This window comes from Leuciscus leuciscus (genome assembly GCF_965113295.1).
Source record: "Leuciscus leuciscus genome assembly, chromosome: 9".
NCBI lineage: Eukaryota > Metazoa > Chordata > Actinopteri > Cypriniformes > Leuciscidae > Leuciscus > Leuciscus leuciscus.
Window position 1 is genome coordinate 26,927,533 of NC_138733.1, and position 25,459 is coordinate 26,952,991.

Sequence of the window (25,459 nt, forward strand, 5' to 3'; positions counted from 1 at the left end):
TCAGAGCATGAAGAGCAAAAGCTATCTCTAGCCAGATGGTGTTTTCCCCTACAACCTATAGTGAGGTCAGATTACAAACAAACTGCTTTTACATGGGTTGTTAATTAATTGGTTTAAACAAACTGCAAAGCGTTTGTACACTTCTCAAATATAAGGTAGACTACCCAGGCACGGGTTTACTACAAATAAAGAACATGAACTGTACTACTTTTGTGTAATTTGCATGCAAATGTAAACTGGATAATCGTTTTTTGAATTGCTTCATCAAAAAAACACACTGAAAAAACGAACTTGATGAATGAGAACGAATGAGACTTCCCATCTCTAGTAGAAAGGACGATCTTTCGTAATCCCGAGTGCTGCCTTGCCTTCCTCCTCAACACAAACACAATTAGCTCACATGTATGTGTGTTTGTGACACTAACCGTCCTTTACTGCGGCCGGGGGAGCTGGGGTTGGAGTTGCTGCTGGCGTTGCTGATGGTCTCCATTCGTGAGAGTTTGGTCTGCAGTTTACCTGTGGCGGACAGAGGCTTGTTCACGGCGCCCAGCACGTTTGCTGCCTTAGGCTGCGGAGAGAATCAGGCAGTCAATCTCACAGTCCTATTGGACTGAAGAAGGTTAAAAGCACAGAATAGAAGGCAAATATGTACCTTTCCTGGGGTGAAGAACGACTTCATCTCAGGAGGCAGATAGTTTTTTGTGTTACTGAAATTCTGAAAGGCAGCGAGGACATTGAAAGATATAGTGACCGAGTGGGAGAAAAATCATTTTGAACAGACATTTTTTTTAAACTGATTTAAAGTTTGTACCAGCAGCAGGTCTTCCACACTTGCTAACCAATCAAAATGTCTATGACTTCTCTCTGACTAGATAAAGATGTTAAGGTTATTTTTTTTATATATATACAAAAAAAGCTCAACAAGAAAATGTTCTATGAAGTACAGACGTTTCAATTGCTCTAAGATTTCATACATTTCTGTGACTTTTCCACTCCAGGGCAGAAACGTGTATGGTTCATGATACATAAATAAAGAGCTGGTGTTTATGGGAGATATGGGTTCAAATCCAGTCACAATCCTATACTGACTCTCTCTCCATCCACTTTCCCATAATCCCCCAAAAATTAAATTAAATAAAAATTCCCTAGTATTTCTACAACTAAGTCCTGCAGCAGTTCAACAGAAAAGCAGCAGTTAAGCACCTTGTCCGGTTGTGTGAAGTAGCGTGCAGGCAGTACAGGATCTTTAGGCGACTCGAGACTGTATGTGGTGCTCTTGGAGATGACGATGTTCATGGCTACATCACACACTGTGTACAATTTCTGGAGAGGAGAAAGAGAGAGAAGAGAGATCATTTAGGACAGTGTAAATAAAAAAATGTATATAGGCATGGGCGATATAACGGTATAAAATATTTATAATGACTAGAGACATTTACAAGTTTTGTTAGTACTTCATAAATGTCCAGTTCTGAAAATCATTTACATTTCTAAGGTTTTCCCTGTTAGAACAACTTTTGAACAGCCACATGAAAAAAGCAAAGCATCCTTCAAACAAGACGGACCTCATTAATCTTGGGATCATCCGGACACTGTCCATCTTTTGTCTGTTTTATGTTTTCCACCATTTTCCTGATAAACGCATGGCTGTTGTTTTCATTTTTGGCCATTAGGATTTCCAAAACAAACCATAAAGCCCTGAAGGGAAAGAGAAGATATGAGAGAGAGAGAGAGAGAGAGAGAGAGAGAGAAACATCATTTTCAAGATTAAAGGCAGATGGCAACTCTGGAACACCATTTATCAGTGTTTTCGGCAGCCAGCCAAACATCTAACAAGCTGCACATATTGGTAACAAATATCTCATCCAAAGCTTGAAATGACAACCTAATGAAGAGATAAACGTTCTCAGATTAAAGATGGAAGAGAAGTCGGTGGAGCTCGTGTGGACTCACTCTTTGATGTCTTTGAGCTGCTCAATGTCCTGGACTTTCACGTAGTCTGGATCATGGACCAAAAGATGAATTGCATATGGCACCACATATTCCGGCAGGAGTGATATCAGCTTCTCTGCAGTACACACACACACACACACACACACACACACACATTATGTGAGTATTATAAAATCCTGGGCATTTTCCAGGTCCCACAATATTTTACAATAGCATGGGTTTGTACTCTGGTTCATGAATATGAATTACAATTGGAAAAGGTTCACATTCTCAAAGGGTCTGAAACTAACAAATTAAAACAAAATGCTGACATGCAATGAATTAATTCCAAAAGCAACAGATGAAGAAACCAACACAACGGACTGGCAAATCCACCTGACAGGACAGACATAACAACAGAGTCTTCTGCATAATGACCCTGATGAACAGTTCAGCAGAGCATCTCGAGATTTCACTGTGCTGGACGCGTGAATATTAACTAATAAAGATCACTAGCACACAAACACACCACATGTGTGTGCCTCTTTAATAAGGAATTTGATTCTGCTTCTGATTCCGGAATGATTCTTTTAGCTTTTAAAAGCGCCCTCATGCTCACCTCAAATAACCGTTCATAACTAAAAACAGATGGATTCACTGCAATACTCTTTGGAAGGACTGTGGATCAACCCCAAAAAAGGCAATTTTTACATTAATTATTATTAACTGATGTTGCTGAAAAGATTAAGATGCACTGAGAATAAATTTGGAATGGCATTGTGACCTGAATCAAATCTAAATTAATCGTGAGATGCCTAAATATTTCCAACCTTATAATACAGTAGTGGCTTAAGTAATATTTTTGTACTGATTCATTGAAAGTCTATACAACTCGACTTAAAACACTGTAATAAACAGCACACTTAAACCAAAAAACGTTTACTACTACAACAGAAAATCAATTAGAAATGCGGGTAGCTAAAGCTGGACAGGAATGAATCTTTTTGTACAGTTTTATTAAAATAACTCAGAAAAGTCACTTGATCGAAAAACGGACTGACTGTGTTGTATGCTTCTTTTTTGTAAAAAAAAAATAAATAAATAAATAAATAATTGTAATTGAACCAAATAAGTGATGCTGAATAAGAACAGTTTCTTGATTCTAGCCTTATCTTTAGAGCAGGATTTAGACGGACTGTCCTTACCGCTGACTGCTGCGTGCTGTTTCAGGTACTCCCTGCGTAAGTTGATGTTTTTGACCAGGCATTGCCGGGCGTGCGCCCTGCGCTCCTTCACCGGGTCTTTGGCACACAACGTGAACACGGCCAGGTACTCGAGCGGCAGACGCAATCTGCACAGGCCTTTGTGCAGCTTCTGGGCGAAGGCCTGTCGCACCTGATAGCACTCGTCCTGAGAAAGACAAGAGCACTCATTAGTTCCTAATAAGTCATTTAGCTGATGCTTTTCATCAACAGTTTACAAAACACTCCAGGAACAATAACCTTGCAGCGACCTAGGGTTAAGTGCCACCACCAGGTTTGTGCAACGCTGCAGGGTTTAACCTACAACGTTTTGTTTCCAGTACAGATCAACGTGAAATCAAAATGGACCCCCAATTCATTTCTTAATACACATATTTAGACTTGCTGTGAAAGACTGATCGGTTTCTTCCTCTGAAACCGCTTTATTTTTCTTCTGATGTCACTTTTTGGCTGTCAGTTAGCAATATTATCTATCAGCCTGCATATACTGCTTAAGCTTTGGTTTTGGTCAAACATACATTTGGTCTGGCTCCATTTTAATATGAAACGGCCACTTTCAACAATCCAATTAATTCCCACCCTGTTTTTTTCTGCTTGAACATCCAGTTGTACTCTGAAATGGACATCCATCTTATAAAAGTAAAATGGATTGTGAATGAACATTCATACTGAGGCTACATCTGCAATTAGAGAGGCATTATTTGGAAGCTGACTTCTGATTTTAACGGTCGGTTTGCAGCCAACAGTTAAGTGACCCTTAGTGAGGCATATCAAAGATATGTTTGTCATAACCTGCACATCAGATAAGATGTCAAAGCGTGGCGGGTGACCAGGAATACAGTGAATCACTAAAAAAACAACCAGCCTGTTAGTCAGAGCAGAGTAACCCATTAAAACAATGTTTTGATCTTTTTTTTTTTTGACACTGGACCAATATGCAGTCAGATAAGGAGCCGGCGATGGGTCTTACGTTGATGACGAGGGCGCAGAGCTGGTACTGCTCCAGGGTGATGATCTCATGGTAGCACGGCTCCTGAGCGAGACGAAGAATCGCACAGCCGGCTGCTAGCCGCAGACGAGACATGTCCGGCTTCCTGTACACCCACACACAGAAAGCCAGCACATAAAATCACTCCCACATCATAACATACAAATAAAAGAATCAGTAATGTTTTGTCATGTATGCCATCATTTTCCAGCCAAAGTGTTCATGAATTCATTGTGATGTTGGAGTTTCCTATTAAAATGAAAGTATAATTTCCAGCCTTTTTGGTAAAGCACATGTAACGGACTGGGCCCCCCCAGTGTTAGTAGGGGGGAACTCATTTTTTGTGTGAAAAAAATTATAATTAATACATTTGTAAAAACTATACATTAAATTCTAAACAAAACCATCCATTTTAACGATTTTATCTTACACTACTGTTCAAAAGTCAGTCAGTCAGATTTTTAAAAAGAAAAAAAACTGAAAGAAATTAATATTTTTATTCAGCAAGGATGCATTCAATTCATCAAAAGTGACAGCAAAGAAATGTATAATGTACAAACTGTTTCTATTTCAAACAAATGCTGTTTTTCTATTCACCAAAGAAATCTGAAAAATGTATAATGGTTGCCATAAAAATATTAAGCAGCACAAGTTTCTTGAGCCCAAAATCAGCACATTCAAATGATTTCTGAAGGATCATGTGACACTGAAGATCACATGAATACATTGTATATTAAAATATTTTAAAACGGAGAACAGTTATTTTAAATTCTAATAATTTCACTATTTTTGATCAAACAAATGCAGGCTTGGTGAGCATAAAACTTCTTACAAAAACAAAATCGTACGGATCTTTACAAACTTTTGAACAGTAGTGTTTATTTGTCGGATGTAAATGCTCTGTTTTTGAGTGCTCTTAAAGGGGTCATATAATGGTACATGCACTTTTACAAGTTGATTGTACTGAAATGTGTGTTGGCAGTGCCTGTACACAACCATCATAAAATGATAAAAATCCATCCAGTGTTTTTAAAAAAAAATCTTCTTATATGTTTCCTCCCAACTCAAATCAAGCTGTTCGATTTTGTGACGTCACAAAATCGACGCCCCTCCCACGATGGTTGATTGACAGCAGCGTTTCAACACAGACCCACCCTCGCGCCCTCGTGAGCGAGCTGTCAATCATAGCCCGTGCGGACCAGCGCGTTCAGTGTTGATAGCTGGAGCACTGAGTAGAATGGTGTCTAAGCGATTGTGGTGTTCTGTTCTTGGGTGTAATAACGAACACAGCAGTCATATTGATGTTCCTAAATCCGAACCGCTGAAGACGCAGTGGCTGAGTTTGTTTTCGAAGGGAATATTCCCCACGATCAACGTCAATGCTTTCATGTTTGCGCGAATCATTTCACCAGACTGCTTTACAAACGAGGATCAGTAAAAAGCTGGTTATTTGCTAAGAAGCTGCTCCTGAAAAAAGGATCAGTACCAATTATTCATGTTCCTGCTGCACCTCCAGAAGAACTGAAGTGAGTGTAACGTTTTATTGAACTTTATATTAATCTTTATATTAATCTTTGCAAATCGCTTGCACGCTTCACGATGAATGTGGCTATTTTTACACTCAGGGTACATTACGGCAGTGGTTCCCAACCTTTTTTTGTCTGAGACCCCCTTTTTCCCAAGAAAATATTTTAGGGCCCCCCTTCACATTTAATGATATTATCGCTCTTGTAAGCTTGCAGCAAGGATGACAAAATATGTTGTTTTCAAACAAACGGTATGTTTACTATAAACAGATATGTTTATGCACAAATAATAGCCTATAATATTGAAAATACAATAATAAAAACATTAGTAGGCCCTTTGTAATTTAAAAATGTAAGCCTAGGAGTGGCCTATAAATTTGCCCTATTTTAAATGCAATAACAAAAATATCAGTATTCACACTTGTGTGTAGGTAAAAAAAGAATGAATATAGGCTATTACTAAATGACTGCTGTCTGGGGCCTCAATACTTGCATGTTATTTGTGAGGCTTTATCAATGTGAGGCTTTATTTTTTAGGCTTTTGGCGCTATAGCGAGTGATAATAAACTTGCGTTTATTAACAGAATAATGCGTCTTTCGGAAGAACATTGTAGCCGGAACTACTTCTCTCTCTGTGTGCGTCTATGACGAGTACTGCGGAGTACTCGCAGGTACTGGGCTACTCCGCAGCGGCAGCGATCCGAACCAGGGTAAAATAGTCCCAATGTAATCACTTATTATAGGTGTACCAAAGTGATTCAGGATAAGACAAAAACACGGTTTGGAAAATGGATTCATGATGAACTCGCTCATTATATACATTTTGAACAGAAAAAAGTTAAGGACTTTTATTTAATGCAAATTGCTCAAAACTTTTCAAAATATGACGCGACCCCCCACAGAGCTCGCCGAGGCCCCCTTGTGGGCCGCGACCCCCCTGTTGGGAACCGATGCATTACGGCATGTTTTCTATGTATGACGTTCTCAATATAATTCATAATCCCATGTTTATAACAAACAACGTGTTATGGTTAGTGTGTTACGGTGTACGCACAGAACAGAGGGGCGGGGTGAGCAAAGCTCATTATCATTTAAAGACACATGCACTTAAATGGCGTGCTGAAAACAGAGCTGGTTTTGACCAGGTAAAATGAGTGTTTTCTTACAATACTAATGAGAATTTTTAAAGTATATTACAAACTTTTAATTTAGACCCTAAAGAATCATATTAGCTTGTACAAAAATGACATCATATGACCCCTTTAAAACCATGAAATTGACCTATATTTTTTATTTTACATCACAGCTCATGGTAGTCACTAGTGAAGGGTTTGGAACTATGCATTTAGGGCATTGACTCAAAGTGCCACTCACCCCATCTTGCCCTGCTCCGTCAGATCCCCATCGCTGCTCAGGATAGCCGTCAGCATTCTCAGAGTGGAGTTGCCAGATTTACTCTGGTTGTTCTTCACGCCGAGCAGCCACCTGACCATCAGTTTCAGACCCTGAATCTGAAACGCACAAAGACAGAGGAACATTAAACTCAAAATTTACTCGCTAGTAACTAGGATCTCCTGAGACTGCAAGTTTAGGTGTCATTTACTTAAAATATAAAGGTGAAAAAAAAAAAACTAAAAGAAGAAAAGACCCTGTCGAGCCATATCTGTTGGGAATCAATGCAATACAGGCTGAGATGTGATTTACTCTGGGAAAATTAATAATAAATGGTAAAAGACAAATCTTAGCTGAAGTTGTGATTTATTTACTGAGCGTCTCACCTTAGCCAATGTTTCAGGAGAGACTTCGTCATCTGGGACCCACAGCTTGGTGGTTTTCTTGCCAGCAATCTTTGCAGAAAACAGAAAATCTAGATCAGTATCAGATGCCTCAAAAACCAGAGAGTGTGGAGAACCCTTTATTGCTTGGTCTGAAAGTTTGCTAACAAGGTTACAACTTAAAAATAAGCACACTGCTTGTAATAGAGGCGAGGAGACAAATGATGTGTCACACGTCTATGTGTATTAAAACACACGACTTGATTTAAAACTGCTGAAAAATTAAATAAATATGTGCCCACAAGGTCAATCAAATGAGATCAGTAAACGGGATCTCATCGGTTTGATACATTCTGAACTTTCTAAGGCATTTACTCTCATAATTATACTGGGTTGATTTGAGCCTTAAGCAAGCACACACCCATAAAATCACATTAATTAAATGAGTCTAAATTAGTTCATGCTACAGGCAAATAAACAACACATGCATATTTAATGCTGCTCTCTTGACCGGCTATGGTATTCATTATCAGCAGTGCTTTCACGATCATGAAACTTTGGCTGATGATTCATTGTTATACAAATAATTGTGATTAACAATTTAAATGTCTAATGTTTTTGTTATTTTTTTCCCATGTTAGTTCACGTTCATACTGACCTTAAGAACAGTCATTATTTATATTGAAGTTAGAACACACACACACACACAAAAAAGATTTCCCTTGAGGCTTTATAAACAAATATTAACATTTAATCATATGAATATTCTATATATTATTTTTGGCATATTTTTTCAGTAACATTTCAATCCAAAATATACTTAAAAAGTACACAAACTATATTAAAAATGTGCGTGTGTGAGTGTATATGCAGTATATATATATATATAAAATATTTATTATTGGCATTATGATATTGGAATATATTGTTTTTAATATTGGAATATTCTACATTGGAACAGTAATATATCAAAGTCAAAAATATATTTACTATCATTTATTTACTTTTAATTAACATCACATATATTCTATTTTTATCATTTATGCCCATCCTGTAATGGCCAGAAAATACACAAATGTTTATTTACAAAAAAGAACTTTGGGTTCACAATGTATGTCACAGTGAAGCAATCCAGAGGCGTTTATACATCAAGTATCTGAGTTCATTTTGAGTCCTCGCATTCTGCACTACTTCACCAGAAGGGGAGATATAAAAATGTGCATTTCTATGCAGTGCATCACACTGATTGCTGTGTCCTCTAATCAAAATTCAGGCTTTATTGCGGAAACAGTAATGAGCAGTGCAGTAATTTACCCGGTCGTTCATTAGCAGGTCTTTAACGATGAAATTGGCCACTAAAGATTTGAGCGGAGCTGCAAACTGTTCCGGGGCCAGCATGGCCAGGTGTCCCAGTGTCGTTAAAGGGGTGATGAGCTGTTCCATGTTGTCTGTGTCTAGACTCTTATACAGAGGCTGTGGGAGATGGAATTGGTTAGAATGTCAGGCATCCAGGTACAATTTTAAAGTGAACATGTGAAGGTCTCGGTCACGTTAGCCGAAAAGGAAAGTCATTTCAGAGGAACAGCAAAATTACAAAAACATTATTCCAGACATATTTTAGACACCAAGACTATTCTTCACAATCTTACCTCAAATATCTGTGCAAAGTGTGTATCTCTGTTGGAGAACATGGCATGGATACAGTGGATGGCATATTTGGCCTGGCGAGGAGGACCCTTCTTTGCTTTCTGCTGCAGTACTGGTAACAGGACTCTAGGGGGCAAAAAGAAGTAAAACAGGCAGAAGTGAATGGCAACATCCACTTTATGGATGACTGTACAGCACAATAGAAAATGGTTTTCCAATTTCAAGTGGCAGAGCATCTCAGAAATCACAAAATGGTCTTCAATAAATATAAGTATGATTAAAACGTTTGAAGTGGTGGAACAATTCAAGCAGCATCACTCTAGAACGAAAGCCCAGATGTGCTCTTCTGAACAGCCCGTGGGGTCTACGAGACAAGACTCAAACTTACGATTTAATGTGTGGGAAGCTCTCCTCCAGTTTGTTGCCAGTGTTTTTGAAGATCTGCAGTGCGGCCTCTGCAACCTTTTCATCGTCCATCTTCAGACAGCCCAGCAAAGACTCGAAGGTTTCGGCAGAGTGAAACGACACAGGGTGGGTGAAGGACAGGACCTGAGGGGTGTAAAGACACTTCAGTACAGCAATGAACACATACCAACAAACTAATAATAAAAAGAGTTTACATTCTATTAAATGTGTATATTAAAGGCTGAGTGATATTGTCTGCTGGCATTTTATTGGGCCATTAAGATTTCTAAAGATGGTCTGTTTCTCATTTAAAATACAGTTTGACTCAGTACATGAATAGGTGAATCACATTTTAATCAATTAATTGAAACAGTTTGCACAGATTCATGTTAATGTTACCAGATGTATCAGTGATTTAATTTTTATATGTAACATTTTGAATCAAACAATAACTGTTTGGTTGAATTAATGGCTTATCTGAATCAGAGGAATAAAATAAAATAATAAAACAGAATACAATAAAATTAAAATAAAATAGTAGACCATAGCCCTTAAATTCAATGTAAATCGCTTTGGATAAAGACGACACCAAATTAATTTAAAAAAAAAGAATAAAAAAAAAAAAGAAAATAAATAAACCCAGTAGCTATACTGGAGCAACAAACTAACGAAAAAATTCTGACTTAATCCAAATATTGACATGCATGTGTGTTTCTGTGCTAATGGGCTTTAACAGCAGCACAGACACTGTCCAATGCGGTAATGGGTCTAGTAGAGGTTTATTTACTTTCAGAAGCTCCAGGCCGGCTCTGATCGCTTGCTCAGTCGGGACTCCCTCATCTTCATCATCAGCAGTTCCTTCTATAGATTTGTTCACTTGTTTGATAAGTGCACTGCAGAAAGAGAGGAAGCAGTGAGAAATGATGGTACATTTATTCCTGGTATTTAAAAGTCTTAATGTACCTGATAGACTCTGTGTCGATATGAACGGGTGCTATCCTCTCCAATAAAAACTTCACCATCTCTAGGAAAGGGTTGCTGGGCTGTTTGGGGCTGCCCAGTTTTTTGGTGATTTCTTTCTGTGGAGTGCAAACACAGCCATAAACTGAGACAACTTAAACTACAAAAGGTAAAAAACTGATTTTTCTGCAAGGTGAAGAAATACGGTTCTTACCACGCAGACCTCGGCCTGCTTACACGAGCAGGATGGGCTCACGAGAGTCTCCAGCTGCTTTCTGATCTTCTCGTCCTCCTCAAGAACCTGAGCGAGCTTCTTCACAAAGTCCTGTGTCTTCCCCGGGTCTGGCAGGTTTTCTTTAACACAGAGATGGAGATGGAGAGATGTTTCCCCCTCAGTGAACGTTTTTCTTACACAAAAAGCTGATTGTATTTGACAGGAGATTAATCTAACAGCACTGCAGAGAACAAACACGACTTACTTGTGATAACCATGACCTTTGAGAACACGGCCTTGTTGTAAGAGTCAGACTGGGGGGGGGATAAAGGAATTCAAGAATGTTCAACCAGGAGTACAACATGTAATATAGAAAAATCTGAAAAGCTATGACCAAAACCAAACAACTGAGAGGAAAAACCAACTTTTGGCTGTTTAACAAGATCCAGAAGATCTTTGACATGGTGTCTCAGCATGTTCTGACACTTCCACATTTCATTCAGAGCTCTATAGGAGAGACAGACCACAACAACCACAATCAACATTCCATGTTTGCAAATACATCTTCATAAACTCTTTACAGACCCACAAGCACCTTATAAAATCCTATTTTCCACTAAAAACATCATGAAACAATTTGACTTCCATAACATGATGCATTTCTAAATTAAACAATATTTAACAGAATGGGGCTTTTTTGTTTGCAGGTTGCATGGTTCAAAATCATCTACTCAATTTCTGCACAAGCAGATGTTTTAGATGAAAAAAAACAAGAATTACTGCACCTACTTGACAGCATTTCCATCCAATGTGGCGTACAAGTAATATAGGCACTTCATTCGCTCTGTAGTCTCTAGATTGTGAGGCACGAGATATTGGGCGAAGATCCTCTCCACAAGCAACCTAGCGAAAAAAATCTAATCAGATTGAATCTCTCATATATCTCTCATTTTTTAAAATTTACATTCTTTTGAGATTGCATATTGTTTTCTTTGACATGTCATTACCCAAATTTAACTGAGCTTAGACAGCATTCAAGTGAGCTCAAATCTCAAATTGATGACCCAATCATAAAACGAAATTGCATTTGCACGCAGTTGTCATCGCATGCTTTAATAATGCAATAACATTATAAACCAGCTCATCAGTGAGGAGTTCAAATGGGTAATCTGAACAAGCTGCATGCAACACGCCATGAAAGCTTAAAAATGAAAAGTACTTTGGTTGCAGAGCACAAAAAACATCAACAAGGTCAGAAATAATTACAAGACGGGATAAGGAATCATGTTTCAAACAATGACCGCAAATTAACTCAGCATGTGCATTTAAATTTGAAAAGAAGTGAAACAAGTTGTGAGCCCGAACTGCGAGACCATCTCTGCATTTCATCCTGTGGCTCCATTCTTGGGTTTAGTGTGAAGAGAATCTGTGGTCATCTTTGGTGGATTTTTGCAGCCGATCCAGACTACCGATTTCTTGTCATCATGATCAGCCAATACCGATAATTCAAGCTTTATATAAGTGACTTGTAAGCTCTCTGTTGACTAGCACAATGAAGGCATTTTTAATGGTTTCATGTCTTATTCAGCAAAGACATGTTAAATTGATCAAAATGTTTAAAAAAAATCCTTTTGCTGTTCTAAATGCTGTTGTTTTCCATTCATCAAAGAAATCTGAATGTATTATGGTTTCCACAAAAAGGTAATGCTTTAGAGTTAAGGGTCCAATTCTCACCATTAACTAGGTACTTATTAACATGCATATTACTAGGATATTGGCTGTTTATTAGTACTTTTAAAGCACATATTAATGCCTTTTTCTGCATGACCTTATTCTACATCCCTTAATCCTACCCAATACCTAAACTTAACAACTACCTTACTAGCTATTAATAAGCAGTAATTAGGAGTTTGAGGCAAAAGTTGTAGTTATAATAGTTATAGTGAGAATTGGATCCTAAACTAACGTGTGAACAATGAAAATATTAAGCAAGCAGCACAACTGTTTTCAACACTCATAATAATAATAATAATGTTTCTTGAGCACAGTGGGATTTCAAATTTAAGAATCTGTTTAACATCTGCTGCTTTTATGTCCTTACATAACATAACATAACATAACATAACATAACATAACATAACATAACATGAAAAACTAAGGTAGAGTACCTTGAATTTAGCATTTAAGGTTGTCAGTCTGGTGCTTTGTCTCCATTTCTAAGCACTGCCTCATACAATCTATATAAACTACAATGTACACTGCCTTAGTTAGACTTGATGACTGCAGCTACCGACAGCTCGTCTTCTCAATAAAGAATCCTGCTGAAAATTCAACCAAGTCTCCTGGTCTTCGCTTTGAGTTTCCTACTGCACCAAATCAGCATATTAGAATGATTTCTGAAGGATCGAGTGATACTGACAACATTACTGGACTGTATTTTTCTATTAAATAAATGTAGCTTTGGTGAGCACAAGACACTTCTCAAAAACATTGCAAAAATCTTACCAACGCCAGATCTTCAAGATATAGATAAGTAGCTGGTTAAGCTAGATCAAGTTTGCAAGTATGATTTTCAATTCTCTTTGAACAATTATTTTGAATGGTATGGAAATAAAATCAATATGCCCTTATTTTTCAGCAAAAGAGTTTATGAATATAGCCACCATAGTAATATTATCTGTATAATTTTTAGCCATCACTGCAAATTAAAAATCGAATGATTTAACTGCTGTAACAATTTTACCAACTATAATTAAAACCCTTTATAAAAAGACAATGCATTAAAATGTGTAAAATATTCACATAACCCACTATGTGCAATATAACCGCTTTATAATGCATTATATAAACAGGCATCAAGCAATGCGTTACTGAATCTGTGTTAGCAAGCGTCTGTCTGGTGACATCACTATTCTTTCTTTATGACTGGCCTTGACTTCAGCTCTGCAGAATCACTCAACACAGGTTCAAGCTGAGGATTTTCACAGTCCTCTTGTTTTTAGCCAAAGCACACAGACTCTCAGAGGTCATTTTTCTATTTTCTCATTTGAGAAACATGCCCACTGGCAGTCAATGAATCTAAAAGTCGCCTCAAGCCTTAAAAACATGACTGGAATTTTTATGTTGAGGACGTGCCAAGGCATCAGTACCCTCAAAGAGGTTTCTCTGTAAACTGCACCATCTCAAATCCTCTGTCCACCAGTGGTCCTTAAACTCCAACAACTTGCGAAATAGCTTCTAAAGTTAAATTTACCCAGCAGAGCTCCTTCATACAGGAGATCCAGCTTTGTAACAAGCTCTTACTGTAGACTTACCAGTGTTACAAGGTGGTCGGCCATACACGATTACATTACTTGGCCACCGTGGCACCGCCCCCCCACTGTCTTTTTGCTTTTTTATAGAAATAAAAACCATTTAGTTCAGTTGTACAACAGACACTACAATTTTAAACCGAAAGCGCCTGCTCTGCTCCATACAGTACGAACTGAAGAGTCAGATTTAACTTATGTGACGAGAGTAAGGAGAGATGACTGACAGGACAATGGCGGAAGATTTGGTGCGCAACATATCCTGAGCGTCATTGACTAATATCTTGTAAAATGTGTGATCAGTAGTATCGCCGCTCCCTATACACAGAGTACGTGTGATCACGAATTCAATAGCGAAAGTGAAAAGCGAGTGCACATTCAAAACACCCCCTCCTTCCTCACTCTGTGTGTGTGTGTGTGTGTGTGTGTGTGTGTGTATAACATTACAAACTTCATGGCCCATTCAAAGCCTGTCAGAAACCAGCACTCTTTTTCAATAGCATCTAAAACCAACACCGAAAAAGCAGCATTTTTTAAATTGCAACTTCAGAAAAATGTGTCAATGTTTCGGTCCTACACAAAATTAAGAAAAAAAGTTAAAGCGTAATTTCAGGTTGCAAAGCACATTTAAATATTTGATGCTAAAACTTAGTTTAGAGAACCTAGGGCCATCACAAAGACTGGTATGATATCTCAGGACACCCATTCAGAGATATCCGTCAAGTGTGCATGAGTGCGAGCACGAACATCAAGTTTCTGGCTGCAGTTCACTTATCGGTAACCGGTGTTTTTATAAGAAGGGCTTCTGAATTCTACATATAGCCCCTTTAAGATTTGGGCTATTTAAATAAGCACTGAAAACATTTCAATAGTCAAAATTTTCAATCAAAATCTGAGTCAATCACTTCGAGCAACAAACTATGATTTAAGGCTTAATTAATTACAATTACATTACCATAGATAACCATGTATATAAATCCATCAAAGACCATTTTTGACCAAAGAAAATCAAGACTTATTTGCCAAGTACTGAATGGAAGCAGCATTAACCATTGACATAATATATAAACCACTGACATAATATATAAACCACTTGAATTTAAAATAGCCATGGACATCATACTAATATTAAAAGACCTCCTGCTAATCTTTACTCACCGGTCGTCGATGCTGTTCTGGTAGTAAATATGGAGCAGTTTGTCTTTGATCCAGGAGATCTGCTTGGCTGCCTCTTTGCCGGCCTCCGCCTGTAATGCGTACTTCTTATAGATCTGAGCCAGGCCCATCATAGCCTCCTTACGGACCCGCCACTGCAAGATAACACACAACAAGAAACTCTACTCAGTGAGATTATTCTACTCCCGTGTAAAAATCATACCCTTAGAGCCAGCAGCAATAAAAACACCTTGGTCAGCAGCCCATTTAAGTCAGAAAATATATTTTACAGGGACAAGATGTTGTTATTGTTTTGCTGATGTTTTTTAATTTATGCATTAGAAAAATAATTAAATAAAAAAATAGAAAACTTTACATTTTATCCGAAGCACAGAGTTTCATTATCAGTAGACCGTGTACTTGACTTTTATAAGAGAATGAACTACTAATCCAGTAACGCACTGCAAGTGATGTATTCAAATGAGCCATAACAATACAATATAAAACACTTTTCAGTAGTGAATAAAATAGTTTAAAAAAAAAATGAAGGTTTGTAAAAACTTTTTTTTTTTAAACAAGTCTCTTATGCTCACCAAGGCTGCATTTATTTGATCAAAAATACAATAAAACAGTAATATTGTGAACTATTAGTATTAAAATTAAGTGTTTTCTATTTTAATGTTTTTTTTTATGTCATTTATTCCTGTGGTGGCAAAGCTGAATTTTCAAAATCATTACTCATTATTCAGTGTCACATGACCATTCAGAAATCATTCTGATATGGTGCTCAAAAAACATTGTTATCATCATCATCATCCTCATCATCAAAACATTAACTGACCCCAAACTTTCGCATCCTCTGGAATTCATAAAAGAATCTATAGCCAATTATGATTAACACCAGGTCTTGATGGGCAGCTTACTACACTTTGGAACACGTCTACAGTAAAACAGTAAAAATGAATACAATAAGAAAGAAATCATATTTAATCTAGCCTGTAGTCACATTTTGCCTCAGCATGAACATGTCAGAGAAATGACTGCTTTTAAGGTTTTACCAAGTCATAAAAACATCCATTTAGCTACAGCTGAATCTAAATAGGCCGATATAACCATTCCTGCATAAAAAGCCACAGCTTATGTTTGGCAAGCTACAGAAGCAAACAAGGTGTAATAGGATGAGATGGAAATACGCCTTGACTACTGCGGTGTCATTTGTCCAGGAACACAGGGGGCTCTTCGATTAAATTTCTCCCTGAAAGCATTTTGAAAAGGCTGAGAAATGGTTATAGTCCAATTTATATCATTCCGTCCCCTCCAGCTCGGGTGGCTAAAGGAGACTGCTGATTAAATTATAGGGAGAAGAAATGGAGTGTGTCTGGAAAGAAACAAGAAGCTAATGTATTCCAGCTCGACTCTGCCCTGAATGCGAAGATGTCAAAGTCTCTGGTTCATTTGGGGTACTAATGGGAGAAAAGGCCCTCAGATATTATGCATGAAATAAAATGACCTCAGCACTAATAAAGACTTAGGAGACAGCAAACAAACATGCACAAAGAGAGCGTGGCGCTTACCCGTTTATCTAGAGTCCTCTCCTTCACAAAGTTCAGCAGGTGATCGTTGACGAGAGCGAGGTCCTTTTTGGAGGCAGTCACAATGGACACAATGACGTCGTGTCGAATTGCCTCCTCTGGGTCATGTGACCTTACTTTCAAATACTCTGCAGAAGAAATAATAACATGCACAATTTGGTTTGTGCATTCACATAATTTTCTTTGCAAATTTAACAAATTTTTAAATGATAAGTTAACAAATATACACAAACATATTTTTATATATTTAAAAAATCATTACAAAACAAAACATTGTGTGATGCATTCAATATACACTGCTCAAAAAAATTAAAGGAACACTTTGAAAACACATCAGATCTCAATGGGGAAAAATATCATGCTGGATATCTATACTAATATGGACTGGGTAATGTGTTATGAACGAAAGGATGCCACATCGTTTGATGGAAATGAAAATTATCAACCTACAGAGGATTGAATTCAAAGACACCCCGGAAATCTAAGTGAAAAAATGATGCAGCAGGCTTGTCAATTTTGCTGAAATTTCATTGCAGCAACTCAAAATGGTACTCAGTAGTTTGTATGGCCCCCACGTGCTTGTATGCATGCCTGACATCGTTGGGGCATACTCCTAATGAGACGACGGATGGTGTCCTGGGGTATTTCCTCCCAGATCTGGATCAGCGCAGCACTGAGCTCCTGGACAGTCTGAGGTGCAACCAGGTGATGTCAGATGGACCGAAACACAATGTCCCAGAGGTGTTCTATTGGATGTAGGTTAGGTGTGCGTGGTGGCCCTTCAATGGTATCATTCCTTCATCCTCCAGGAACTGCCTGCATGCTCTCGCCACATGAGGCCGGGCATTGTTGTACACCTGGAGGAACCCAGGACCCACTGCACCAGCATAGGGTCTGACAATGGATCCAAGGATTTCATCCCAATACCTAATGGCAGTCAGGGTGCCATTGTCTAGCCTGCAGAGGTCTGTGCGTCCCTCCATGGATATGCCTCCCCAGACCATCACTGACCCACCACCAAACCGGTCATGCTGAACGATGTTACAGGCAGCATAACATTCTCCACGGCTTCTCCAGACCCTTTCCTGTCTGTCACGTGCTCAGGGTGAACCTGCTCTCATTTGTGAAAACCACAGGGCACCAGTGGCAGACCTGCCAATTCTGGTGTTGAATGGGAAATGCCAATCGAGCTCCCTGGTGCTGGGCAGTGAGCACAGGGCCCACTAGAGGATGTCGGGCCCTCAGGCCACCCTCATGAAGTCTCTTTCTGATTGTTTGGTCAGAGACATTCACACCAGTGGCCTGCTGGAGGTCATTTTGTAGGGCTCTGGCAGTGCTCATCATGTTCCTCCTCGCACAAAGGAGCAGATACCGGTCCTGCTGATGGGTTAAGGACCTTCTACGGCCCTGTCCAGCTCTCCTAGAGTAGCTGTCTGTCTTCCTGGAATCTCCTCCATGCTCTTGAGACTGTGCTGGGAGACACAGCAAACCTTCTGGCAATGGCACGTATTGATGAGCCATCCTGAAGGAGCTGGACTGCCTGCGCAACCTCTGTAGGGTCCAGGTATCGCCTCATGCTACCAGTAGTGACACTGACCCTAGCCAAATGCAAAACTGGTGAAAAACAGTCCGAAAAGATGAGTAGGGGAAAAAAATTCAGTGGCCTCCACCTGTAAAACCATTCCTGTTTTGGGGGTTGTCTCACTGTTGCCCATCTAGTGCACCTGCTGTTAATGTCATTAACACTAAAGCAGCCGAAACTGATTACCAACCCCCTCTGTTACTTAACTGACCAGATCAATATCCCAGGAGTTTAACTGACTTGATGCTATTCTCTGATTAAAAAGTGTTCCCTTTATTTTTTTGAGCAGTGTATTTAGATAGATAGATAGATAGATAGATAGATAGATAGATAGATAGATAGATAGATAGATAGATAGATAGATAGATAGATAGATAGATAGATAGATAGATAGATAGATAGATAGATAGATGTTTGCAGTGGATGGATTTCTTTTCTTTTTTTTTATATATTTTAATATAAATATGAATTAAAGGAGCTCCATTTCGGTTTCGTGTTGACTTTAATGCTCATTTGTGAAATAAAAGGGTTGTGAAAGTTAGTACGGGAACAGTTTGTACCAGTGAGATCTTTTGCCAGGTCTGGATGGTTCATCAAGCAATGGCTGGCAAACTTCACACATTCCAGTCGAACAGGGACGTGGATGTCATTAAACCTAAGGAAAAATAGATGGTCAAAATCGTTCAGCTTCGTCTTGCGGTTGAAATGTTTATCAGTTTGTGTAGAGAAAGAAGCAGGTAATTGGATGTGTGGTTCGTGAGCTGTACCTCCCAAGGTAGCACTGCCAAAGAGGTTTGTTCTGTGAAGCGAGCTCTGAATCTTTCGCACCAAACATCTTAGCCAGGAGCTTCACAACTTGCAGGCGTTCGTCGTTATCATTGCTCTACAAAACAGACATGAGGATTTCCTGGTGATATAACTGCAGAAACAAGGCTCATGGCCATTAATTATAACACAAAACCCCTCCTGAATAAACCCATTTAGCCTCGTCATCATTGTGCTTTGCATCAAAAGAATAAAGGCATGACGTCAAATACGGTACGTTGAACAACAAGCCCCTAACACACCGATAGCATTCATTAATACGCTAATCACAAACTCAACCTTCTTTTGTAAGTGTGTACAAGTTTAATAACATGACCAACACAATAGAAAGTAATCGCCTTCGCTAGTTTTTGAAAAATGTTGTGCTTTCAGGCCATGCTGGATTAAATCTCATGTGAAAGAAAATGAAAGAAAGGATCATTGACTTGGCTGAAGTGTAATCATGTTCACACAGCATGTCAGCATCTTTTCGCTTGGGAATGTCAAGTCCATATTAGATGTGGGGTTTAACTTTTATTGCTTAAAAGTTTCTATTAACTTCCAGTTAACTCACAAACAACTGAGCTGCATTTTCCATTTGTGAGAATAACACATTTATTCTCAGGTAAGCCACAGAAGGCAGAATTTATTTGGTCATTTAAACACTTCTCCATATGTCATCAGGTTCTGACCACAGTTAATACACACAAGGTTTTTGACCCCCACAGGCCACAAGAAAAGTTGTAAACAAGCTTCCGTGGAGTTGTTAATCATGAGCTATCAAAGATGTCCTAAAGGCTCAATAAAGGCTCAATTACAGGGCTACCATGCTTTCTTAGAAGTAGCCAAATAACCATCCAAAACTAGACCAATAAGCAGCCTGACATTAGAAGGGGAAAGAAAGATTTAGAAGTTCAGCTTTGTCCTAATCTAACAAGACCGTCAATAAATAATACCCAATAATAAAACAATAATATGGTTTCAAATATTGAGGGCCAATGGCTGATATAATGTATGTAAGAAATCTTTGGCCGATGCGTTGGAAGCGGGACTTTTATTTTTGACGGACCAGGTTCAGGACCATGTGAACTGATCTGAGTTCAAAATTTAAACCCTTGATTTCCTATCACTATGCTGCGCTATATTCAGTTGCCCACTATGTCATATTCCTGTTATTTTCATGGTGTGCTGCATGTAAAATTTGTTACACTTTGTCTTTATTTGAAAAAAACATCAGTGCGCACAAACTTGCCATATTACTAGGGTGTCTCCTAGTGGTTACAGGGATTACTTTCTTTGTATTCATATTAAAGAAAGAAAAAAGCAATTTGTGAAAAATACTGTAATACGATTACAGAATCAAGAAGCTGTCATCTAAAGTTAGATTTATTTTTTAATAAATTTTCAAATTATATCTAAAGTTAGATTTATTTTTTAATAAATTTTCAAATTATATGTTATTAAATATTAATAAATATTAATTCAAATAAATATACATCGGCTTTATATCGGCAATGAAAAAAACCAATATCGGTCGAACACTATTTATTAGTACTTATAAAGCTATATAAATAAATGCAACCAATAAGCAGTAATAGTTTGAGGCAAAAGTCATAGCTAATAATTAGTTAAAAGTGAGAATTGGACCCTAAACTAAAACGTGAATATTTTTCTCATATCGAACATGACCCCAAAACCAAGGTACGTTCCGAAACGTGATTTATTTTCTGTTTACCCTTACACCCCTATCTTCTAAATAAAACCACACACTGAGCCCAAAAAAGTTATTTTCAAATAGCTAATGCCAGTATCAAGAAATCAAAGGTGCCACTGGCTGATATAATGTGTAATAATTTTATCAATAAGTAAATTATTAATATTAATAATAATAATAATAATAATAATGATGAATGAAAACCAAAAAAACACTTTTCTCTGCACACTATTTCGCAAAAATATTTTGAAAACAGAAAACAGGAATTATACATTCATAATGGCTGTTGTTAGATTTTGGAACAGAGAAATAGATCTTTTGGAAAACTAAAAATGGCCAAACATCAGTCTGTCACCACATTCAAAACAATTATACACAAGCAAAAAGACCTCAAGGCACAGATAGAGTTTTATCGGAGATCCCCAAAAACAGCATAATGCCATGTATCGTTAAAAAGCCATCTTACCTTAAGCTTGAACTCCAGCTGTGGCAGGACGGACAGCAGTAGATGGCTGTCGATGTTGTAGAGCTCCAGGATTAGGTCAAAGACATGTTCCGACAGATCACTGACTGAAGTCTTCCCCAGCATCAGCACCTGGTTAAAGAACTGAGACACCAAACTGCACATCACACACTCGCATCCATCAAAGTCTACCATGCTGCATTGGAGAACCCTTTAAAACTCACTGCATATCCGTCTGGCAGCAGCTCTTCACATGCTGTTGATTAGAGATTAGTTTGAGGAAGCTGGTATTAGATCAAAACAAAAAAGTAAGTGGCTTCATCTTTGGGCTGGAGGGGCCGTCTCCAACAGAGCGCAGATGTATGAAATAGAAAGAAAATTAGGCCTTTCTGATCTATTAAGAGTTATTGAGAAGGATTCTCCTCTGGTAAGGACCTCCACACTATCTCTGGCACTTTTAATGAGCACTGCAGGGAATAAGGTTCACAGCATAAGAGCGCTGCATGCTCCTGCGGGTGTTACTGATAAATGTGTTTAAGCTCAACACTCCGGTTAATGTTGCAAGCCTCAACGAGTTATTGAAAGCAAAAGGGCTGGAGTCAAATCATGGATGTTCATTAGGGATTATTCACAATTTAAATAAACGAGAAGAACTTACTCGCACCCTTGTAAGTCAGCATGATTTTGGCACAGCCGACAAGAGATAGGGTGTATGTTTTATGCAAAGTTAACTATTATAAGTCATGTTTACTCACGTTGGTAATGTATGGCTCTATGGCCTGAGCGGTTCTCTTCAGCAAGGCTTTGGCCAGATCGTACGCTTGCTTGTTGAGATTCTGCGAGACAAGAGGGAGGAAATTAATAATTAAGGTATGTGTGTGAATCTCATGAAACCTGTCAAGAACATGTCCTGGTCTTATTTTAAATAACATTAAATAAAAAAATATCAATAAATTAAAAATACATTTCAAAATTACTGTAAAATAACTTGAAGATAATCAAATCAACATTGAAATGAATCATTTAGTGTGGAAATTATTAATAAGCCTTATTTTCTTTATGTAAATATCATTATAAAATTAAAGATAGTTAAAACAAATACCAACATGATATAAAAACATTTAATTTAAATCACGCATTCAAATGTTACACATAAATATGCACTAAACAAAAACAATATTAAGTTAACTTCAAACAAAACTAAACCCAAGGAGATAAAGTTCTGCTAAAAGCTTCATTGTATTATCCACATTAAAATTCATTATGTAAAATTTTAATGTAAAGTACATGACTGTTCATAAGTAATGACTTTTTAAATGGCTTTGCAATGCACGCAACAAATTATGTAAACACATTAATACAGTATTATAGACATGCAATTATAGGCCACACACACACACACGTGTGAGAGTGTGTGTGTGTGTGTGTGTGTGTGTGTGTGTGTGTGTGTGTGTGTGTGTGTGTGTGTGTGTGTGTCTTTTTTTATATGAGAATCAAGTTTATTTGTTCTCTGTACCTTGTGTGCTGGGACCAGGTTAACCAGAACAGTATCCAGGAGTTCCTGCGAGACAGAGTCACCCTCACAGACAATTGAGCTCATGAGATCCACCATATGCATGTGAACTTTCTGGTTGTGTCCATTGCTAAAAATAAATAAATAAATAATGGTCAAATCAAGAACTGACCTAAAATCGGGTGCACCAGGCAATCAAAGTGAAGAAGCGCAAGATGGGAAGCAAGCGCAATGGGGCAGAGAAAACAGAAACACATCTAGGTTTTCCCATTTACACATGAGAGCAGAGCGCTGCAGTGTCCCGCTCATAGAGGACATTTCCGACTGAGTGAACATCAGTGGCTGAGATGAATCGCCCCATATGCAGCCTTTATAGCGCACATGCAATGAAGGGTTTCCACCTGGGATTCGCACGCATCATTGTCATCTGACCGAATGCAGGGAAATAATATCGCCGAGCAGGAGGCTGACAGTTCATTAGGACATAACAAATAGGCTGCAGCTTCACATTTGCATCTCAAACAGAAAACCGCAAAAAAAAGGAGGTGCTTTAGTGAATTATGACAGTTGTTATTGAAAGATTCAACGTTGCACTCTCTAACCAAATGGCAGCACTATTACAGGATTACAAAAACTACTGGGTCATGTAATTATAAAAAATATTTTAAAAAATTGCAAATATCACTCAAAACATAAAAAAGGTTCCCAGGAGTCTAAAATATCTTACCCCTGGTTTCACAGACAGGGCTTAAGACTAGTCCTAGACTAAAATGTAAGTCTGAGCTGTTTCCACTGAAATAAACTTGCACTGACTGATCTTAAAAATATATCAGTGCCTTTTTAGTTTTAAGATGCACATCGGTAATGTTTTTTTCTAAGCATGTTTATAAAAATTACTTAAATGTCCTAATTGATCTATGGTCTAATCCTGGCTTAGTCTAAGCCCTGTCTGTGAAACCGGGCCTTAATGTTCTTGGTAAAAAAAATTTTTGGTAAGTGTGTTTGTTCATGACTATATGCATTTTCATAGTTAAATGAAATTTAAAAATAAAAATTATTCATTTTCATTTTATGTAATATTCACCCTTAATGTTTACCCCCAGATGATAATTTAAAGTCATTGTTGTGTTAAATGTGAAAAGCATTAAAAAAGCCCATGATTTTTAGCTAAATATATCCTTCGCTTTCGCTGCCTTTGCTATCCCACAATCCTGTGCTTTCCATTCTGTGACAGTTCAGCTAAAAAATTAAAGATGGCGTCTGAAAGTTGCGGTTAGAGGTCAGTTATGCACATTTATGACCAACGTTTTTAACTCTTGATGTCATTTATAGCGATAAATTACTACTGTAGAAATTAAATATTTGCTTAGTTTTCCCCAAAGCTTGCTCCATTTTGCTGTGGATCATTACACCGTTACGGATAGGCAATTAGATTAATCCATATCGTGTAAAAATGTCCAGAGCTTATTTGATCACATTCTCGATATGAAATCGTTTATCGCCCAGCCCTATTTTCCCAATTGGTGACTGGCTCTTAGAAGGCGGGACTCACCCTGCATTGGGTGGTGCACTTTCTCCCATTCAATACGAGTGCACCGTCTTTGTAAATCTAAAGTCTTCGGTTTCGTGAGGTACCTTTGTGCGCTGCCTACAAAGTTATTGCCTGATAAGGCAGTGAGTCATTAATTCATTAAGTCATTAATTCGATTAGTTCAAACAGCTGATTCATTCAGGAACAAAGTAAATGGCTCTCTTTATAAATGGGTCATTAAATCATTGGTTCACCCAATTCTTCAAAACGAGGATTTATTCAGAATTTAAACACCGCTGTGTGTTACTCGGAGATGCACAATTGTTAAGCATGTATGTGTATATGTGTGTATACACACACAACAAAGAAAATGACAAAATACTAAGATATCATTTTCTTACTATATTGAATGCTTCAATGGTTAGACGTGAACAACAGACTCACTTGATCACTTGAAACAGTGTTCTGTAGAGCTGAGTAAAGATCTCATTACTGTCCTCCAATTCAAAGCAGATGTTGTAGGACTTCACCCAAGCGATGTTCTAGGGAGCCAGAGGGGGAAAGACAAGGTCAAGATACTGGTTGAAAAACCATTGTAAGACCTTGCTTCAGAGTACATTAATTGGGTGCCATACCTCCAGAAGATAAAAATATCGATTGAACTGGGCACTCTTGGTGTCCTCCAACCCTTTCAGCTGTCGAGTTATGAACATGAAAATATCCTGAGTGGAAAAGAAGAGCAGACAGTTTTAATATTTTAAGCACCTGCAAAGGCAAGACTTCACAATGCATGAGAGACCGCAGTGTTATTTTAGTATTTTCTGCAGAACAACTCGATCCCTTGCTGTCTTTTGTTTAAGGTGAAGAAAAAGACACATGCACACATAAATATCACCCTCAAAATTTCCATGTATTTTTAATGTATGCCAAATTACAATCTAACAGTTCTTTCCCAAAATAAATCAGAAATCACAAAATTTTACTTAATGGGGCCATAAAAGACTTAAAAGTATTAGACTTGTCATGTGATCTCACCATGGCAGCCACCATGGAGGGAAATTAAAATGTAATCATAGATATAAACATTT

The 25,459-nt window shown here is 38.0% G+C and overlaps 1 protein-coding gene and 1 long non-coding RNA gene across 3 annotated transcripts in view; one reads left to right on the forward strand and one right to left on the reverse strand.

Annotated features, from left to right (window-relative positions):
• LOC309505970 overlaps positions 1 to 25,459 on the forward strand; it is a 293,235-nt gene that overhangs the window by 251,053 nt on the left and 16,723 nt on the right. The window lies entirely within an intron of this gene.
• The window catches only part of pds5b (PDS5 cohesin associated factor B), a 53,448-nt gene that overhangs the window by 4,992 nt on the left and 22,997 nt on the right, over positions 1 to 25,459 (reverse strand). For both annotated transcript variants that reach the window (XM_082179462.1, XM_082179463.1), the window contains exons 4-30: positions 25,007 to 25,093; positions 24,816 to 24,913; positions 22,844 to 22,970; positions 22,083 to 22,163; positions 21,331 to 21,471; positions 19,114 to 19,229; positions 18,907 to 19,001; positions 16,747 to 16,892; positions 15,176 to 15,327; positions 11,499 to 11,612; positions 11,135 to 11,216; positions 10,975 to 11,023; positions 10,710 to 10,849; positions 10,499 to 10,614; positions 10,323 to 10,428; positions 9,519 to 9,679; positions 9,133 to 9,256; positions 8,798 to 8,956; positions 7,487 to 7,555; positions 7,083 to 7,219; positions 4,165 to 4,288; positions 3,138 to 3,342; positions 1,954 to 2,068; positions 1,566 to 1,698; positions 1,204 to 1,323; positions 653 to 715; positions 426 to 568 (exon numbers count right to left, since the gene is read on the reverse strand). In XM_082179462.1, coding sequence (XP_082035588.1) covers positions 426 to 568; positions 653 to 715; positions 1,204 to 1,323; positions 1,566 to 1,698; positions 1,954 to 2,068; positions 3,138 to 3,342; positions 4,165 to 4,288; positions 7,083 to 7,219; positions 7,487 to 7,555; positions 8,798 to 8,956; positions 9,133 to 9,256; positions 9,519 to 9,679; positions 10,323 to 10,428; positions 10,499 to 10,614; positions 10,710 to 10,849; positions 10,975 to 11,023; positions 11,135 to 11,216; positions 11,499 to 11,612; positions 15,176 to 15,327; positions 16,747 to 16,892; positions 18,907 to 19,001; positions 19,114 to 19,229; positions 21,331 to 21,471; positions 22,083 to 22,163; positions 22,844 to 22,970; positions 24,816 to 24,913; positions 25,007 to 25,093 — 3,203 coding nt within the window. The remainder of the gene's footprint in view (positions 1 to 425; positions 569 to 652; positions 716 to 1,203; positions 1,324 to 1,565; positions 1,699 to 1,953; positions 2,069 to 3,137; positions 3,343 to 4,164; positions 4,289 to 7,082; positions 7,220 to 7,486; positions 7,556 to 8,797; positions 8,957 to 9,132; positions 9,257 to 9,518; positions 9,680 to 10,322; positions 10,429 to 10,498; positions 10,615 to 10,709; positions 10,850 to 10,974; positions 11,024 to 11,134; positions 11,217 to 11,498; positions 11,613 to 15,175; positions 15,328 to 16,746; positions 16,893 to 18,906; positions 19,002 to 19,113; positions 19,230 to 21,330; positions 21,472 to 22,082; positions 22,164 to 22,843; positions 22,971 to 24,815; positions 24,914 to 25,006; positions 25,094 to 25,459) is intronic.